The sequence below is a fragment of the Osmia bicornis genome, chromosome 2 (genome assembly GCF_907164935.1).
Source record: "Osmia bicornis bicornis chromosome 2, iOsmBic2.1, whole genome shotgun sequence".
Lineage (NCBI taxonomy): Eukaryota > Metazoa > Arthropoda > Insecta > Hymenoptera > Megachilidae > Osmia > Osmia bicornis.
In genome coordinates, this window is record NC_060217.1 from 8,986,626 (window position 1) to 9,007,350 (window position 20,725).

A 20,725-nucleotide genomic window follows, 5' to 3' on the forward strand; every position below is an offset into this window, starting at 1 on the left:
GATGAATGTTTTTATCATAACCTATTAAAATTATTTCGTTGTATAGATAAAAGTCAAACTTATAATTACAGTAATTTTACGTACTTTTATATAAAACAAAGTATAATAAAATATTATTTAGCTGTCGTATCATAATTGTTTAATACAACAATTTAAATAGCAAGTTTCAGTATGTCATAATAACAACTTTATTGATATAATTTACAGTAAATATATACAAGTATTACAAAGGTAATTTGAAAACATGATTCATTTTTTATCATGATACTGTAATTAATTTTATATTATTATAATGCTTAATAATTTGAAAGGTATTTTTAATATTGCATGTTTATGTAGTGTCTACACATATAAATATACTTACATTAGGTTTATTGAGTAGAACAAAATCTTTTTTTCAAGATTATGATTTATTCATTTTTGATAGATGTCTGGAAGTAAGTGTCGAAATTGTGGATCCACGGAAATTGAAACAGATCCAGCTCGAGGAGATGCTGTCTGTACAGAATGTGGTTTTGTTTTGGAAGATCAACTTATTGTTAGTGAAACAGCATTTAAAGAGACACCATCTGGAAATATGATGGTGCTCGGTCAATTTGTTGCTAATGACAGTACTGGAGGAGCTACAGAATTTGGAGCAAGTATGTAATTTTAAAAGAATGAATGAGGATATCATAATTACTATGTACTTTTTTGAGTTTATAAAGTAAATTTTTTATTTTTACTGTTTACAGCTTATCATATCAATGGAAAAGAATCAAGAGGAATTACATTACAAAATGCAAGGAAAGGAATAACTCATTTATGTATGCAGTTACGGTACATAATTTTTTTCATAATATATTTCATAAATTATTAGTCTTTTATAATATAATTAACAAGAAATTTGATTTATGTTTTTGTTATTAGTTTGAATCAACACTGTATTGATACATCCATGAATTTTTATAAAATGGCCCTAAACCGACATTTGACCCGCGGAAGAAAGCAAGCGCATAATCATGCAGCTTGTGTTTATATTACTTGCCGTACAGAAGGCACTGCACGTATCCTTTACATCTTCATAAAATAGTAGAAAGATATTATTTATTGTTGATTTATTTACTTAACTAATTAATTAGATATGCTTATTGACATTAGCGATGTTCTTCAAATTTGTGTTCATGAATTGGGACGGACGTATTTGCGGTTTACACAAGCTCTTTGCATCAACATTCCTTCAGTAGGTAAGCATTTTTACCTGTTTAAAATTTGCATGATATAAAATATTTCATGTTACCATTATTTTAATAAGAATGAATGAAAGTAAATTGAAATCAGTTTTCAAATTGAGCAAATAATGAATATATCAATAATTACCATTTTTAAGATTATGGAAAATAGGAATAAAGAAATTTAATTTCATAATTACCATACTAATTTACTTAATTTTTTTATACATAAACTTCTTTATTCAACAAATTTTTTTCATTACAAATAATTATCACTACAATCATTTTTGGTGAAATTAAATATAGAAGAATTCATTAATTATATTATTACAGTAAATGATACATTGGAAAACATATAAAATGTAAAAATTTGCTAAGTGTACTTTTTATATTTAAAATGTTATTAAATATTATATACAGCATTTGTGCCTCCAGTTTGTTAACAATCATACTAGCTACTGTTTGAAACTCTAATTATCCTACTTTATTACACTATTAATAATTATGGTATTTAAAGAATTTTAGCTTAACACATAAAAATACTACTACTATACTCCAAATGAGTTTTTTTAATATTTATTTTCACTTATTGCTTATATGGAAATCTTCAGTTGTGTTTCCTGTATGTTACGTTACATTGTTAAAAATATTCTACTATAATTTTTCAATTGTAGTTTAACTTAAAAAATTCAAGTTAATAATTGTTCACTGAGTCCATAGATATTTTTATTGAATTTCATAATTATCCCTCGGGCAGTGAATCACTGAGGTAGCAACATGAATATATGAGACAGATCTGTTCAGACTATTTCCTTAGATATTATTTTTTTTAATATATGAGCTTTTTATTTCAAAATCTCAGTGTGTCACGGTTCAAACATCGTTGTACATTTCTGCCGTTCGAAAGTTAATGTTTAATCTGTTTTTAATGCCAATCTAAAATTCATTATGAAGATGCTTTTAAAATTTATTTGTCCCTTTTTGGCACCAGATGGATATACTAATAATAGGAAGGCATTATTTTGTACATTTTATTATTATATTGATATAATCCGTTGTACTTTTTTAACCAGTATTGACTATTTCATAATGTAAACTTTGGCGCCAGGTTCTATGGCTTTTCTAGATACAATAATATTCATTACAAAAAGAAAATATAATAGTTATATTTATTTAGTATATGCTTATTTGTCTTTGAAATTATACTAGTATACTCTTTTTTTAATTTTTTATAAGAATGTAGTAAATTATAAAATTATATAAATATAATTGAAATATTATAGAATATTTATGTGAAGTATTATTATGATATTTATAATATATACAGAAATGTCTTTTATCTTAAGAATTTAATAATTTAACAGTACATTTTTCAAATAACTTAATACCATTCGTGTGATTTATGATTATATGTTGTTTTTTAAGAAAGCAACAAGTTTAAAAAAATGAGCATAATATGTCTCATTCTTCACCAATAAAATTAAAAAAAAAAAAAAACAAAAACAAATGGTGATATTAAGATGTAAAACTTACATTGCAGTAAATAGGCAGTTTCAAACATAATACATTTCAAACTTGCTTTAAGTGCTTAATGACTGTTGAATGCTTTGAAATTAGTATTCTACTCGATAAAATATTAACTAAATCGTGTTTAAATTACTTTGATCTGAAGCAGAATTGTAATGTAAAGATTATAAAAGTATTTTCTAATTAAATTAATTAGTCATAATAACAATATTTTTCAAATTAATTGAACTTCATTTACTTCTTTTTTAAATATTATTATTCAACAGTAATTTGAAAGATAGTAAATTCTTTCAAATAGCACTTATCAACTTTCTCGTTTCCTATTATTTTAAAGACTATTTTTACATTTTTGTTCTCTTAAAATTTACTAACAAATATTCTCATAAAACTTTGCTTGTATATTTACAAATGACTTTTCATGTATTTAAGTTGTGTGAGAAAAGTAAATTTCTTTCAAACAAAATTTGAATGTGTTGTAGAAGATAAAAGATGCACTCTTTCAAAGAAGTTATTATTTAGAGAAGAAAATTATTTTATTCGTTTAAATTTAAATTTCATGTTAAATAGAATTTATATTTTCTTATTTTTGAAGTAGTACAATGTTTTATAAGATTGTATTTTAAAATATGGTAGTATAAAAACAAATATTAATTTCTGTATTTATACATTTCTAGTTTTGTTTTAGGAAAATATATTCTTACGAAATAATTTGTACTAAAATTCTTGAAACGGTGAAAATTTGGTATTACTCTTTGCAATTAAGTAATGCAATAATGTAAATCATTTTTATAATTTAACTTGAATAAATAAAACCATAATTTAAAAAGATAAAGCAAATTAAACGAAATTATTTTGTTTTTACAACGTATTCATTAAAATACTATACAAAATTTTAAATGCATATTGAAATTTAAGAGTGCACCTGTTACACAACTTTAGTCATTCATTTAAAAGTAGTACTTAAAACAACAATCACACAAAACCTTGATTAATTCCAAGGTACACATTTTTGGGCACCACCATTAAACCATTATCTCTGTCATAAATTTCCGTCAGTCATCTACCGGTGGTCCATAAAAAATTAATTCAGGTATTTGCCCTCCTTGTACACCGGTACCATTCGTACTTTCTGAACTGCATTGAAATTGAAAATTCACGTTACCAACCGTGATCTCTGACATGCCTTCTTGTCCGAAGTAACTTAACTCCCCTCCATCTAATATCACACTAGCTGTATAAAAGTATTCTGGTTCTATCTGAATTGGATTTTCAAAATATACATGAAACGTGCTACTTGAACCATCAGAGAAGAATTTAGTACTATTTTCAGATAAAACGCATCCTAATCTTTTCAGTTCAATTCTAACATTATAATCAGCGGCACCAGATGAACTTCCATAGAGTCCAAAACCAACAACAAAAATTCTTTTGTCAACACTAAACTGAATTGAATCACATCTGCCTCTATAACGCCATTGATTTGATCTATATGCACATGATTGAAACCTATGACACACCTGTAAAAATATGTTAATTATTTTAGTCTTGATTTATACTAAAGTTAAAAAAATTGTATTATTCTTATTTACTTAATAACATTTACCTGTGTTTTTAAGCCCTGTCGAGGTTTGGTAGGAAAACAAAGCTGGGGCTTATTACTAGCAGTGAAATGCAAGAAAACATCAATTGTTTCTTGTTGCGTTAAAATTCCAGTCTGAGCAGCACTATTGGCAAATTCTTCCAAATTCATAGCAGGAAGTCTAATTAAATATAAAGCAGAACCTAGAATGAAATAAACATTAACAGTACTAGATTTATATTTATAAAAATCTATTGATAGTATTTACCTAATAATCGTCTTTGATTTGTTGCTGTTGGTTCAAGTTCTTGTCTAATACATTCAGCAGTAGCCCATCTTAATGCAGCATCCCATATGTGAATTTCTTTACAGTTTAATGTTTCACGAGAAAGCACTGATTCAAGGGTATGAATATCAATATCCACAAAACCATCTGATCTTAATGCCATTTCTGCCTGCATTACATTAAATTTTGTATACGTACCAATAATTAGTATGTTTAATGAAAATACTTTAAACACATACTGAACTATAATTATGCTTTATTAGTTTATGTTAACAGCTTTCTATATAATCTAAATGATATATTAATTTGAAAAAATGAAAATATATTTTACATAGAACTGAACACTTCTTTAGATTTAATATTTTATTTCTTCTGAGAAGCTTACTTAATTAACTTTCTTTTCAATTAAAAATTTTTACACAAAACAGTATTGAACAAAACTTCTTTCAATATAATTAAAACCCTTATTAACTTTAACATTTGTTATACAAAAATGTTTTACTATCTAATGAATTGTTTCAAGGTTGATATACTTAGAAGAACATGTTTTATGTATTTGCATTAAAAGTACTATTATTTTTATTATATAAAAACTAGTTCATGTTTTAAAAAATGTATTCAATTTAATTATACTTATTACAAATAAATTTTTTATAGATATTAGTGTATAATACACATACACATTTATAAATTAAATTAAACAAATAAATATAATTTTATACACAAGTTGCATTAAACTATCTTGTTTCTATTTCTCTATATAAAATTGCTTATTAGTTTTTTCTTTGTAAAAATGCGTTTTTAAAATAAAAAATAAAAGAACATTTTTATAACGTATATTAGTTAGTTCTAAAACATTTTAATCAAATAAATCTAAAAACAAATAAGCAATTTCGTTTTAAAAACATTTTAGTATTCAAAATAAATCGTAGCATTAATACTAGATGCTATTTAGGAAAATCACTATAATTATTTTTACTGTGTTCATATTCATCTGTAAAATTGTCTTCATAAGTTACATTTTGGGTTACTTCAATGTCTAACTTATTATCTGCAAAATAAGGCTCGCTTCGTGTTCGAAACAATGAGAGCGACAATCGTTTATTATTAAATTTCGAACAACAATTGTTTTCAGATAAGCTAAAACAATGTGACATTACCGAAAGTCTATTTTTAACATTTGTATAATTTTTATCATTACTTTTTGCGGTTATACGAGCAAGCTTTTCTTGCTGAGCTTTTAATTTGTTGTTTAAACAAATATCTCCACAAGAATGAAACCTTACAGTATGTTCAATAGCATCAATGAATAAATGTGATCTAGTGTTTAGTGTTATATCTAAATTATCATTCAAAGTGAAAGATTTTAACATTTTTTTATTTAAACTTACTTGAGCATCTATAACTTCCCAGCAACGTTGCATGAGATCTGGTTCCTCAAATAAACGCGATTGACTTAATAATAAACATGCATTCTTTGCTGTTAAACTTGTTTCTAAATAATTAACACATGCCCTTGCTAGATGAGGGACTATGTATTTTTTAGCAACATAAAGTGTTGCCAGAACTGTATCAGCTTCTAACTGTACTTCGTCACAATACATATACCTGAAAGAAAATAACTTGTTAAATGTTATAATTTACATTAATGGTTGTACAGAAATAAGAATGAAAATATTTACCTCAGTAGAGCAAGAAAAGCAGCTGGCTCTACATCAGGTACTTCTATATCTCTTTTATTTTCTGCCAATCCACCATAAAACATTGCATAAAATACAGAACTACCAGTAGCTAAAACATACTTATGTGCTGGTATAGTTTGTGTATGACCTATATTAAATAATAATATACAATATTATTCAATTTCATACATATTATATAACAGATTGCTTTTAGCAATTTTCTGTAATTACCTGGACTACCAACAATAAATATAATATCAGCCATTAAGTGATTGTTAAACATGGCAGCATTTCGTTCACGAACTGTAGGCTTTGTTGCTTGCCAATTAGGATCTTGTGTACAGTCTTCAGGTGATGACAAATTTAATTGAGTTATAGGAGATGACAAGGAAGACAAAGGTGATGCAGGTGCACTAAGAGGTTGATTTATAGTTCCCTCACGTTGTAATACAATAGAAGAAGTAAAAAGTGGGCTTACTGTAGGTGGTGAATCTGATACAGTGATTGGTGATTCCGCTAAAACATGTGTAATAGTAAAAATTTATAGTCAATTAGATTCAAATAATTGAAAATATAAAGAATTTAATAACAATTAAAAGCAGTATTTCGATTATGTTTTTTATTATAACTTTATAATGTTATTATTTAAAAGTTGTCGACAAGAATGTAGGTATTTAATTATTAACATACTAATTTTACTATTAATTGAATTGTTTTAATAACAAAAATATATATGTATTTTCTTCGATACTACGAAAAAGGTTATACATGAAAATAACATGTAACGATTTGAGATTTATAAATAAGTTTGTTTTTCTTGTTTTGTGATCCATCACATTTTGCTTTTATATGGTTTCTGCTTTATTTATCGTCATTTTAAGGCATCGTGTAATTTATCAGCTTTTTAGTGACAGTTCAATCAAAATAAATGCATGTAAAAATTACCAATTTTACCGTTAGAATACATCATTTCACAATTTTAAAAATATCTTTAAGTAAAGTCTTTTTTGTTAATACAACATGGTAAATAATTTTTGTCACCGTAGCTTCAAAAATTGTTCGGTTTTAAGTATTACAAATACAAACGTATCCATATATAAGTACATGTGTAATGTAACATCTTAAGCAAAATTTAACTATGGCAAATCCTCGAATGATACAAAGTTCGGTTTATTTCGCTTTCATTCGTGTGGTTTCGTAGGCGTTTCGGATACACGTGATACATGTACTAAATAAATGTGCATACATACACGCGTGCACACACACATGTATATATACATTTATGTATTAATTCATTCATGACATGTATCACACATTTTCCATTATTTACAAATTTTCATTTAATTAAACATTGACTTTTATTTATTTATAATATAAAATGAATTTGACATAAAACTATGCCTAACGTTACGTACTTTAAATACAATGAATTTATATGGATATAATATTTTGTAACATAAAATCATCATAGATAATCATATTAAAATTAAATATAATGTAACGTGTGTTTATTTCTGTATAATTTTATGTATTCTTGACTGCTAACAATATTAAGCAAAAATCGTATATAATAAATGTACATACTTTCAAATTAAATACTGCGCGAAGGTGATTAAAAATTGAAATTTATGATTAATTGTACGAAGTCGAAATAAACATTATAAAAAAAGTAACCCTATTTAAGGGTTATTAGACAGATGAAGAATAAGATAAATTTTTGTCTATTTGATCCAAAAGATTTACGAGTCGTATTAAGTATTAGAAATACGTATACCTATTTATATTCATAATAGTTATCTCACCATTTAACCATGGATTAGTCTGCTTGACTGTAACGTTGTCTTGAAAGCGTTTCATCGGCTTCGTTGATATTTTGGAATAAAGATTTGACATTGCCATTATCACTTTTTTAACTTAATGCTCGTTTTTTCTTAAGTTTCAATACAAAATGATTTTGGATTTCAGTTACATGGGCGCCATGTCAGACGGGCGCTGGTTAGATTTGTACATCGGTCGATAGACAACTTAGGGCACACGCGTCCATATATCGGGTGTCCCTTAAAAAGCCAACTTTTGAGCTGCGCAGTGTACGCATTGGATTGCATTTTTGCGTAAAGAATCCAATTCACAAATTAACTTAAAATTTTTAGAAATATATATTTTTTATAATTAGCAAATGTTATACTTATCGTTAGATATTCTCAGCTCCCGCAATGATATAACAAATGATTATCGAATTGTATCTAATATACTGAAGTTTAAATTTCTTATATTTTTAATGATTTTTATTGCAGATCCATGCTTGTATATTCTGAGGTTTGCAAATAAGCTAGAATTCGGTGAGAAAACTCATGAAGTGTCTATGACGGCTTTGCGAGTAGTTCAAAGGATGAAAAGAGATAGTATTCACAGCGGACGTAGGCCATCAGGATTATGTGGAGCTGGTATAATAAAAAATGATTACATATTAAATAAAATTTTGTAGAGAAGTTATGCGTTGGTATTGAATAAAAAACAATTTTTTTTAAAATTAGCCTTATTGATGGCTGCTCGATTACACGAGTTCAACAGGTCGCCTGCTGATATTATAAAAATCGTAAAGGTACACGAATCGACGTTACGCAAAAGGTAAATTATTTTTGGATAAATTTATTTTTTAGTGAAATTTGTAACAAATTATATTTATGAAAATTTATAGGCTTATAGAATTTGGAGATACACCTTCGAGCGCGTTAACTCTCGAAGAATTTATGACGGTCGATTTGGAAGAGGAACAGGATCCCCCGGCATTTAAAGCTGCCCGGAAAAAGGATAGAGAACGGTTACAGAAGGTACAATTTTATATTGTAATAAATTCAGCTTATAGAATTATTCTAATGAGATAAAATTTAATATTTCACTTTATAGTTGGAAAATATATATACAGAAATAAATGAATTGCAAGCCGAGATTGATAAACAGCTGGAAGAGCATAGTGTAGGAAAAACAAGAAAACGAAAAGATGGTAATTATAATTGTTCAATTGAAATATTTTGATTTCTCAAATGATATAACATTCTGAATATCTATAAAAATAATATTTCAATCCATTAACTATAGAAAACTTATTATAAAATATATTTAATTTTTAGCAGTTTGCTTAGAAAGGGAGGACACTGAGAGGTTCGTAAGAGAGAGTAATTTAAATGTAATAAAAAGTTACGTGGAAGATGCGGATGATCCTGATAGTGAAGTTCAAGAATCTAATTTGAATAACACTAATAACCGATTGATTACTGGGCTCGGTAATTGTTAAAACAATTTTTTGTTGCTATATTATTATATTAAAGTAGTTGTACTGTAGGATTCATGAGATACATATGTAATTATTCGTAGGTCCAAACATTGCTTCCATGGGACTAATATCGGCAAATGATCGAGAAAATGAAACGAACGGGCAAACAAACGCAACTTATGAAAATGCAAGTCGGATTATGTTGTTTCTCTATTATTTATTATATTGCATGTAATATTTATAAATATTTATTACTTTAGGACACGGGCGAGATTGATATCGCTGACCTGGATGATGAAGAATTAGATAGTTATATCATGTCGGAAAAGGAGGCACAGTTTAAACATAATTTGTGGAATAAAGTAAATGCTGAGTATTTAGAGCAACAAAAAGAGAGAGAAGAAAAACGACAAAAAGAAAAAGAAGAGGGTAAACCTGAGAAAAAAAGACGACGAAGTACTAAACGTAATAAAACACAGGCACCAGCAAATAGTGCAGGTAATATTATCCATATTTTTACTGTAATAATATTTTAATTTTACACAGTTCATTGAAACATGAACATAATTAGCCTTTTATATTTATTTTTTGTGTTCATTTTAATAGGAGAAGCAATTGAGAAAATGTTACAAGAGAAGAAGATTTCGTCGAAAATTAATTATGAAGTATTAAAAAGTTTAAATGTTAGTTTAACTACTTTAAACAAAGAACAACAAAAAATAGAAGAACCAGTTGAATCACCCAGAGTAGATATAGATAATGCTGCAAGTTCCAGCAAAGTGTTAGTATTACAATAGCAATGATTATCTTTCCATTATTTAATGTTTTATTATAAGTATGATATAAACAATTCCTTTTATGTATTTGTAAATCTAATGTTTCTAGTCTGCCGAAATTACAAGATAAACCAACTATAACAACAGTCAGAAAATCTCATTCAGTTAAAGTTAAAATTCAGATAAAAGAAACAAAGGAAGAAAATGAACAGAAGCCTGTTGAAATAGAAACTAATTTGGTAGAACCAACATTACCAAAAATAAATGCCTGTGATATGGGTAAATATTTACCGTAGACATACGCTGTTGAATTAATTATTTCTTTGTTTTTTAAATTAAGAAATTTGTAATAAATACTTCTTTTTATAAAGTAGATGAAACTGATGACTATATTGACGAAGAGGTTGAAGCTGATCCTACAGAAATGACTGTCGGACAAATGCTTGGGCGACATGGATCAGAAGATGAGAATGATTTTGGATATGGATATGATGAAGAAGATTATTAGCTGTTTATAATTTTTTTTATACTACTATTTATGCTAATTACATTAGCGCTTAATAAAAAAGACTGTGTATAAAAAGAAAACATTTATTATGTTTAATGTTTCATTTGAAAAATGTAATATAATATAAACCCTTTGTTTCAACAAAAAGAAGGAGTAAAATATTGTAATTAGTTAATGAAGTCGGCTGTTATTATAAATTATATAATTTTTGTTATTTTGCGAATTTTCTTTAGGCAATGATTATACCTAATGCTTACATGACTCACCCGGATACTCAAAACAGTGACTAACTGACGAATCTAATAGATTTCGAGACAAAACGCTTTCTATATAATAACAGTTTAAAAAGATCGCCACAAAATTTATACCGTCATCGCCATCTAATTACATAATGTTGAACTATGTCAAAACAGTTGAACTTTGTCGGTAAAATAGTGATTACGTTCTGTCGGTGACATACCGATAACTTAGTTTTGATTATAGTTCCATGATTTGTTTCTAGATGGCGCCGACACGGTCGATGCTCACACGAGAGGTAAGAGAAAAGTAAGCGTTGCAAAAACAACTGCAAGAAATGTTTGTAACAAAATTTTAATACCAAATTTCAAGTTTAACTACCCCCAAAAATTTTGACTAAAATATTTCAAAATTTCAATATTTGATTAATCAACTTTACAAAAAATGGAATATTTTCGTAACTTTAATCGGGATATTGACAGGTGATTGATAATCTCCAATCGAGAGAGATAATTAATGTAAGCTGTCATAATTTCCTTACCTTTTAATAATTACAATTAATCTTATTCTAATAGAATGAAAATAATAAAAAGTAAAAAATAATAAAAAGACTAAAATGTTTGATACTAATAAAATCACAGAATTAGATTATGATGATTTTCAAGCACAAAAGAAAAAAGATAGAGAGATACGTGCAGGACGCAGCAAATGCGGCAATAAATATAGTTACACAAAAACTAAGAAATTTTGGAAGAAACGTTTAAATAAATGTATAATAAATGATTTAAAAAATTATGGACCAACTAATATAATGCACATAAAAGCATTAGCTAATATAACAGGAAAACCTATCCGTATATTTACATCAGATGGTAATTTATACCAAACGATAAATTGCAATCGAAACGACAGAAAAATGATTCAGTGCGATGCTATTGACATTGAATATCATAAAGAAAAGCACTGGACTCTATTAGGGAATAAAGATCCTGTAGAAATTGAAAAAGATTTAAATGCCTGCTTATTTGTTGTCATTGCCGCTCAAACTGGAAAAGACGCCACCGATTTAAGAAATAGCACTATCGACTATTTAACGAATAATGCGAACTATTTGATAGAAGAAATAGATAAAATATCATCGGATGATAATGCATTATTGATGATAGGTGGTGCCCGCTACAATGGTACGTCACCTAAAGCGGCAGGTATTATACTTGATGATTCGCAGAATGTTTTGTGCGATGGATGCAGAGAGGTTGGTCATCCAAGAGGTCATGCATCTGATAAAGATGCAACAGGCCCAATAGACAGTGTGGAAAATTATTCCCGAACAACGGGAAGTAGAAAATCTGGATTCTTAAGTAGAAATGATCAAAATTTAGTCGCTCATTATGCTTTATGCCACGAGAGTGCTCAACAGGCTATGAACAGTTTAAATAATGGAGAGTTCTCTTTAGCTATAACATTGTTAGGTAAAGAGTTACCGACTGCTTTACCAAAAATGAAGGAATTTATTAATGGTGAAGCATTCACAGGAGAACTGAGCATTATTCGAGTGACAGTAGTATTACGACACCATCAAGGTAAACGTAATGACCCAGATGCAAACGTTTTTGTACACACAATTTATCCACGAAGTTCATGATTCTACCAGCGACTACAGATCCAACAAGACTAAAATGATAGAAGAATTTAAGCCAATTAAATAAATAAATGAGAAAAGAAATTACGGGCATTAAATAAATAACTCAGAAATGAAGTGTTCATTCTTGTGCTGTTTTTGACTGGGTCAAAATTGGGTCTTTTCAGATGTCAGTCTGAGGTGCGGGACCGACGAGAGACTACTAGTAGTTGGTGGTGCGGTAAAAGAGGGGCCGGTAAAACAGACACAGTTATCATACCGGCTATGTTCTCTCCATACGGACCAATGCAGACCTAATTTCATCAGGGAGTGTTTGAGACCCCCTAAATCATGACCCCTGGAAAATAAAGACACGTCTATACATAATATAATTTCTAATCTATTATTCTGTAACTTTCACTTATATTTTTACCTCATTTTATTATGAATATATATACAAAATTTTACTTTGTTATAAAATTATTTGTATTCCTATAAAATATATTTTACAAAATAATACACATTTTTTATTACAGTATGCAAATGTCGTTGCTACACCATGTCCACATTAATATTTTTAAACTATTTCTTGCTACTTCAGTCACATCTTGTGAAGAACAATTTGTTTTGGTTATATATTTATAATCAAAGCGTAACATCTCATCGCATTCATCTATATCGCCCAGTAATTCTTTAGCAAATCCAAGAATTTCCATTATATCTTTCTCAGTAACAATCATTTTTATAGATTTTGTTTCAAGTAATTTTTGCAAAATATTTATATATAATATAAACGTGGTAATCTTAATATCTTTTGATAAATGAGATTTTAAGCTCAATACAATATTTAAAAGCATCATTTTAAACTGATTACTATTTGCTTTTATATTTAATATAGTACTTAAAAGTTTGTTTATTATTTCCATTACGAGTTCAAAGGGTCGAGCTTCTTGTTTGTACAAATTTGTCGTAATTCCTAATAACCATGGAAGTAATCCATGACCTTCTATAAGAAGTATAGAAGCCTTAGTAATTTTCAGTGTAACATTAATAATCTCCAAGACAAGTATCTGAAATGAAAAGACACAAGATTAATGAGATTACGAAAGAGTAATTATTAATTTTGTTAACTTCTTTACTTACCTTCGTATCTGAATCTGACAAGTTACAAACATAAAAATCTAAAAGCATTTTAAATAGATTACACTTGAAAGCGACATCCAATTCGCTTTCGGTTCTCATACCATCGCGAATATTTTCCAGAATCCAACATCTATGCGATTTATGTTTTACATCAGAGCTATGAAAAAGTTGTAATAATTCAGGTATTGTATTTACATTTAACGCTGGTTTAGCCAATAAAAATGTTTGTAGCGTCTGATAAAGGGGATGTAACGGTTTCGTGGCAACTAAAGATGTTCTTGCCAAAAATGTTGAAACTATAGAATTTAAGCGCACGTTACTTAATTCTGACTGAAGTGATACAATACCATAACGCAATGCATCTATCAGACGCATCCATAATAATTTTGCTCTTGAACTATAAACAAAAAAAGATATAATTAAATATAAATTGTGCAGTATAAAAATGTATATATATATATACACATATATAATTATCTTTATAAAATACCTAGAAGCTTCCAGATGATTATAATATCTAGCAATAATGGTATAAGCTAACATACGAACATCAGAATGTACACTACTACAAGCAGCAAATGTTAATGCCAAAGCTCCACATTGTGCAAATCGTTGACATGATACAACATTATTTTCGGATAACAAGAAATGTAATAATGGTAAATAGAATGCAGGATCATACGTATTGCTTGCTTCGTACAATTCGCTATTCTGAAAAAAAAATTAAACATTATTTAGTATTGTTAAGTATGACTTAAAATATTTTAATTATTTTTAGAAATTCACCTTTAATGCTCTGTTTACAGGATAATTTTTGATAGTATTGTTTACTTTATCTTCTTCAAATAAATTTAAAACTTGAGTTATAGATGGTTGTCTCCATAAATTCATGTGCGTTTCACCTTTAACACTATAATGCACTGCTGCCACATTTCCCCAAACATATGGCCGGTATTCATAAATATTAATATCATTGGCTTCATAATGTTGTAAGATCTAAAGCAAATTTGTATATTAATATTTTCTCAGAACATAATATATTTATCTATCTGTGTTATTCATGTTCTTACAAATAAAATATATTGATCAGCTTCGCTTAAAGTAGCATTATATGCTGCCAAATAAACAGGTATATGCGTTAATGTCATAATCTTTTTATGTTTTTGTATAAGAATCCACAATAGCTCTGTTAATTCTCCTGAAAATATAATAAATTAACGAATATCTTTAAATATTTTTCATACATTTAGTACAGCATACATACTTTTTATATCTGATGACTCCAACATAATATTAATAAATGCAGAATGGGAGGTTGCCATTTCAAATAAAGTTCTGGCATATTCATCGTCACTATTGTTTCTATATGCTACGTTGCATAAAGTAGATAAAGTTTTTAATAATGGAACATGATGTCCATTATCCTTTAATCCTTTAAGACTTAACTTCAAAGAAAATCTTGTAAACTGTGACCATGAATTATTAGTACTTAATTCCTCGAATATAAAATCTTTCTGTTTGTTTGTTAGATATTTAACTGCATCGTTTAATAATTCACAAAGAATATAAATCTTCTTCACGTTTTTAGAGTCCCGTTTTAAAGTTAAACTAATTATGTGAAGAAGAACTTGTGTCCAACTCATTATAAATTGTTCACCATCTATTTCTGATGCAGCACATTTGTCATACATGCTTTGAAGAATTTTTATATAATGTATGGATACTGTATCCAATTTATCACCAATTTGTAAAATACTCTTACATGTTTTGCTACATGCTGTAAAGTCAAATGCATGTGTTATCAAATAGGAAATTGCAGTGACATTTTCTTCTATCCAAGTTTTAGTATTTTTTTTTCGGATTGCATAAATAAGATAGAATTTCAGTTTCATAATATTGTTTCAAATTTTCCAAAAAATTATGATTCCATTCGAAATTTAAGTTGCTTCCAATTATTGGAAACACAATGCTTCCTTCTTTTATATTTTCAGATTTCATCATATATCTCGTAAAGATGGGCATAAATTTCGTATTTTTACTAGTTAAAAATGAAATTAATTTTACAGTTGTATCAGTCATTTTCGTTGACAGTAATGCTGTAAACATATCTAAAAACATCATATAAGTTAGATAATCATAAGAAAAGTATAATAGAATATATAGTATATTATTATAAACTTACTTGCATCAATATCGACTATATTGAATGGAAATTTTGACAAATATTTATATAATGATATTTCCCACATTTCAAGATTATTAACCAGATGTGATTTTAAGAACAATAGGTGTGAATATAAATGTTTCACAAATTCTGCATCCAGATCAAAGAGTGCAGAACGTTCAGATTGCACTTCATTACTATTAATAATTTCCAAAAGTTCTGGAACTATATATCCATATAATGATAAATTTTTCTCATCATTTGCGATAAACATTGCACTTTCTAAATTTATTAATTTCTTCAATAAATGTACAACATTTTGCGGTGTCAACTGCAACGACACCAACACAGTAGTAATCGTTTTAACATTATTTATCTTGTCACGTTTTTTACGTTTGTCTATCATTTTACAAAGTAGCATAATTAATTTATTTTTGAAATGTAAAAACAAGTTCCTTGCATCATATTCTTTACATAAATGTATCACCGCTTTACTAACATCAGCAATTACAAGAGTTATCATACTTTTTATTGAATCTTTACTTTTGTGTTGAAACGGTGAAAAATAGTGCAAAATAATAGGATGAGTGAAAACAAATGTTGCACATTTTTCCACGAGTTTGGAATCAGTTAGATTATCTTTTGCAACGTATAATAATGATATTAAAAGTATTTTACAATTGTCCGTTTGAATTTTTGTTAAACTACCTCGTTTAGTAAATTGTACTAGATAGAATAATGTCATTTTGAATAAATGCGTGATATCGTACCCTGATAACGAATGATGAATTGTTATCTCTTCATCATTATACTGAAAAGTAACTGTACTTTTACCACCAAATATTTCATTTATCTGTAATTTATCATTGCTCAATAATACTGAATTTAATTTACACGTTAAATTCATTGAAGGAAAGACTTCTTTAATATAGATAGGGTCATTGCCCTCTAACCAGCTTAGTAAATACTCCTTTACGGGTAATTCAATATCTTTTACGAAATATATTAAACATTGTGGCGCAACTTGATAATGCATTGTATGTATTAAAACATACGATAAATAGGATATAATAGTAGGATGTAAATCTTCTCTCCTTTTATGTAACATGCAACATAAAAGAGGGGATATCGATGTAAATCGTTGCATACGCAAAACGATATTATCCAAGCTTTCATAAATATTATCCTTATTTTCCAATTCTATAAATAAAAGAGAATACAACTTCAAATGACATAATACAAGGTATGTATATTTAATAAGTCCATTAACTTTTACCTCTAAATATATCTTCTATTCGACCACCATAAATTGCTCCTTCATCAATACTTTCTTCTATTTTGACTATTTCATTCGCGTATTTTTCAATATTTGAAGCAGCTTTCTTTATATTATGAATAAACCATTTTGTAGCTTCCTTTTTATCACTTAAATTTGTAAAGCCTTTAACCCAAATATCTAAATGATCATTACATCCTTCAAACATTCCAGTAGTATTTAATAAAGTTTTGATTGTTGCTTCAGCAGATGATGAAACTAAAGATGCTTTTTCATTCAGAAGAGGTATTAAAAATGACAATGTATCCTTAAAGATTTTCTAAAAAGAAATTGTATATAATCATTAATATTTTATAATCAAATAAACCATTTGTATAAATTAACACTTATTTTAAATATTATTTTATATACCTGTTGAGGCAAAAATTCATTAGGAATCAAAATAACTAAAAATTGTATAGCCTTTACTTTTATAATATTGAATTCATTAATATCAATACCATCTAATTCATTTAATATATTTAAAAATGTATCAGATTCTATATCAGCTAATGTATCCAACAATTTTGGACAAACTTCAATGTATACATGTAATAAGTTTAATACAGCTGTCAAATGTACATGCTTGTTTGTTTTTGGAACGCGTTCGTTGTCTGTATTCTCAGATTCAACTGAGTCTGATACTGAGACAGAAATCCACACATTTAATGTCATGTTTAAAATTGGTACATGCTGCAATATCAAATTTTAATATTAGTTTGATAGCTAAATGTTACAGTACAGTTATTTAATATTACTGTACTTAAACATCATTATCATGCACTAATACTTACTTTTATTATAGATTCTATTATGCAATTTTTAAAAGTACAAAAATAACTATCATTATAAAATGCTTTTGTAATTAATAAATATTGTTTAATTTGATTAAATATGGTTAAAAGTGTAAGTATTGCCTCGTGTCTGATTGTTATATTAGAATGTGTTAAAGATGGAATAATCGCATGTTTTAATACAACTCCATGGAGAGTTAAAGAGATTATTACATTAGCCAATTGTAATACATTTAACTCAGATGAACATATTTTTACACAAGCTTCCATATCCAGTGAATTAATTATCTGTAATAACAATTAATTTATATATATTTTGCTGAAAAGAATAAGCTAAAAATGTAAAAAAATGTAATAACAATTGTTATGTAATTACCTTTCTTACAAACTGCATTACTGCAATCCATTTTACTGAAACCCTGGGTTCAAGGTATGGTTCTAAAATACTAAACTGGAATTTAATTAAATCTGGACATGCCGCCATTATTTTAACTACTAAATCTGATGGTTTTTCATATTCCCATGGTCGATCTAGGCTTTGGATTACTGTATTTACTAAATTATTATGTTTAACATGTGAAGTACCCAACATACGATCGTGAAAAATAATTCCATATTTATGTGATGTTAATAATATGATTAAGAAATCATGTACAATCTCAGTAACAACCTAAATTAAAATGTTTCAGACTTAATAAATATCTCCAAAGAACAATCTACACTATATTATATTAGTTTGCAATATCCATAATAAATACCTCTTTTTCTGCAAGATATTGTGGATGTGAAGTGAAGTCTTGATTTTTATTTTTTGGCCAATTACTTGGACCTTTCCAATTGTACAAACACACAATATTTTGAACAACTGATGTTGAAAATATATGCAATTTCATAGTTTTGGTAACATTTGAATTTTGAAGAATATAATTTTTAAGAGTAGTTATAACTAAATTAACAATATCCTTAGAATCATATATAAGATCAGGAAATATGCTAGAAAGTAAACCACGTTTTTCTAAAAGAGCTTTGATAATCTGCACATTTCCTTCTATCAAAAAGGCAATTATAAAGTGAATAAAACAGTTTCTTATGTTTTGCTTATCACTGGGCTTTGTGTGCTGCACAAGAGATTTAATAACTTCAGGTGGTATAGACAGATGAACAAGTAATTCGCATGGAAGATTACCACCTAATGAAACTACAGCAGCAAGCAATTGTAAAATTACTTTTCTGTGTTTAGCATTACTTTGTACAGATAACATAGAATGTATTGATGATAAATGTGAATTAATTAAATGGCGGCATGCTTCTTGTGCACTAGGCTGATGTTGTGGATACTGTGCTAAAATTCTGAATAGAAATAGAAATCAATGTAAAATCAGTAATAACAATTCACTATTCAAGTATGAATACATGGTACATACTTTATTAGTAATATCCTTATGGTAGAAAATACTGTTACAACATTACCAATATTCTTTCTATCTGTGGTATCTACTATTCTTAATACTTCAAGAATATTGCCACCTGCATTTAAATATTCTGCAGCCAAATCTCTCTCTTCATTTTCCTTGTAAATTTTTATAAACGTTTTTAGGATTTCTACATTATTAATGGTACTCAAACTTTTTCTTAACAATTTCCCACTTAAATATTCAGTTTGTTCATTTGTGTTTTCTTTATTTTCCACAGTTTTTTCATTTTTATTATTACATTCTGAATGTGGAGTATTATATTTAAAAATAATTCTGTTATTGAACATTTCCGATATAATAGTAAAATGTATATATTACCTGTTGTTGATTTCAAATGCTTGGTTTTTTTGCTTCCTTGAGATTCTATGAATGTTTCCTTATCAAATTCTGTAGTATATCCATTGTCATTTGAACCATTTACTAATGGGTTTAAATTATCTTTTGTTTTCTGTTTCTTTCTTACCTCATTTTCATCATGAGACCAATTCCTTTTAAGTTTTCTTTTATCAATTGCTTTGACATGTTCATTAATTTCAATATCACCTATATAATTAATTATTTACATTAATGCCTTTTGTTAATATTATAAAAAAATGTATTTTAGATATAACGTATTTAAGCACATTCTTAATACAAAGGGTTCAAGATACACAATGAATTTTAAAAATACAATAAAATTTATGTTAATTATATTATACACATATTAATTTTAACACAGAGTATTCAAAAATTACCTTTTAGATCTTTCTCTTTCTTATTTTTCTTAACAGCGCTATGATTTTGTGATTTTTCATTTTTTGAACTGATTTTCATTTTTTTATAATAATTTATGCACTGTATGGAACTAGAAATTATACACTCCAATATATATTTCGTTTTCAAATTGACAAAAAGGTTAAAGTTTCAGAAAATTCATTTTTTTCTCGTATGGTTCACATAACCTAAATCAGTCAATAAAGAACACGTGCTCTTTCAAAAATTTTTAAAACCTAATGGTTGGTAAACTGGTAGGAACTCCGTTTCAGCGCCATCTATTAAGAAACGGCAGAAACTACTCGACAATTTACCGACCGGCTTTCCGAAAATATGATAATTAATCGGTAAGTAGTCGAATAGTTTCAGCTGTTTTTGTA

General features: G+C 27.5%; 4 protein-coding genes across 8 annotated transcripts; 2 read left to right on the forward strand and 2 right to left on the reverse strand.

Moving 5' to 3' along the window:
- The first annotated feature begins 138 nt into the window (after window positions 1-138).
- LOC114882971 (transcription factor IIIB 90 kDa subunit) lies at window positions 139-11,057 on the forward strand. 3 transcript variants are annotated; one of them, XM_029200223.2, is made up of 15 exons: window positions 139-231; window positions 428-641; window positions 735-819; window positions 910-1,046; window positions 1,122-1,226; window positions 8,580-8,729; window positions 8,820-8,913; window positions 8,984-9,116; window positions 9,193-9,289; window positions 9,417-9,569; window positions 9,661-9,746; window positions 9,820-10,057; window positions 10,166-10,340; window positions 10,445-10,614; window positions 10,707-11,057. In XM_029200223.2, exons 2-15 carry the CDS (start codon window positions 428-430, stop codon window positions 10,841-10,843), a joined length of 1,974 nt encoding a protein of 657 aa, XP_029056056.1. In that variant the 5' UTR covers window positions 139-231; the 3' UTR covers window positions 10,844-11,057. The 3 variants fall into 3 exon arrangements, with proteins under 3 accessions (XP_029056056.1, XP_029056057.1, XP_029056058.1); XM_029200224.2 differs by having other exon boundaries at window positions 10,710-11,057; XM_029200225.2 differs by having other exon boundaries at window positions 9,420-9,569.
- LOC114882978 (BTB/POZ domain-containing protein 6-B-like) lies at window positions 2,544-8,357 on the reverse strand. 3 transcript variants are annotated; one of them, XM_029200236.2, is made up of 7 exons: window positions 8,088-8,357; window positions 6,517-6,801; window positions 6,286-6,433; window positions 5,995-6,211; window positions 4,586-4,772; window positions 4,342-4,520; window positions 2,544-4,255 (listed from the first exon to the last, which is right to left on the reverse strand). In XM_029200236.2, the coding sequence occupies exons 1-7, from the start codon at window positions 8,182-8,184 to the stop codon at window positions 3,791-3,793; spliced, it is 1,578 nt and encodes a 525-aa protein (XP_029056069.1). In that variant the 5' UTR covers window positions 8,185-8,357; the 3' UTR covers window positions 2,544-3,790. The 3 variants fall into 3 exon arrangements, with proteins under 3 accessions (XP_029056069.1, XP_029056071.1, XP_029056070.1); XM_029200238.2 differs by lacking the exon at window positions 8,088-8,357 and adding an exon at window positions 7,240-7,548; XM_029200237.2 differs by lacking the exon at window positions 8,088-8,357 and adding an exon at window positions 7,231-7,548.
- A 639-nt stretch (window positions 11,058-11,696) lies between the features above and the next one.
- Window positions 11,697-13,145, forward strand: LOC114883056. Its single transcript, XM_029200408.2, has 2 exons — window positions 11,697-12,663; window positions 12,890-13,145. Exons 1-2 carry the CDS (start codon window positions 11,697-11,699, stop codon window positions 13,054-13,056), a joined length of 1,134 nt encoding a protein of 377 aa, XP_029056241.1. The 3' UTR covers window positions 13,057-13,145.
- A 36-nt stretch (window positions 13,146-13,181) lies between these two features.
- Window positions 13,182-20,585, reverse strand: LOC114883001 (nucleolar pre-ribosomal-associated protein 1). Its single transcript, XM_029200279.2, is given in 16 exon segments — window positions 13,182-13,771; window positions 13,845-14,241; window positions 14,335-14,555; window positions 14,631-14,840; window positions 14,915-15,042; window positions 15,109-15,697; window positions 15,699-15,952; window positions 16,027-17,208; window positions 17,285-17,603; window positions 17,696-18,016; window positions 18,118-18,405; window positions 18,494-18,787; window positions 18,876-19,467; window positions 19,542-19,833; window positions 19,911-20,135; window positions 20,327-20,585. Coding segments are annotated over 16 exon segments (5,931 nt in total). The 5' UTR covers window positions 20,406-20,585; the 3' UTR covers window positions 13,182-13,231.
- Between the last annotated feature and the right edge of the window lie 140 nt (window positions 20,586-20,725).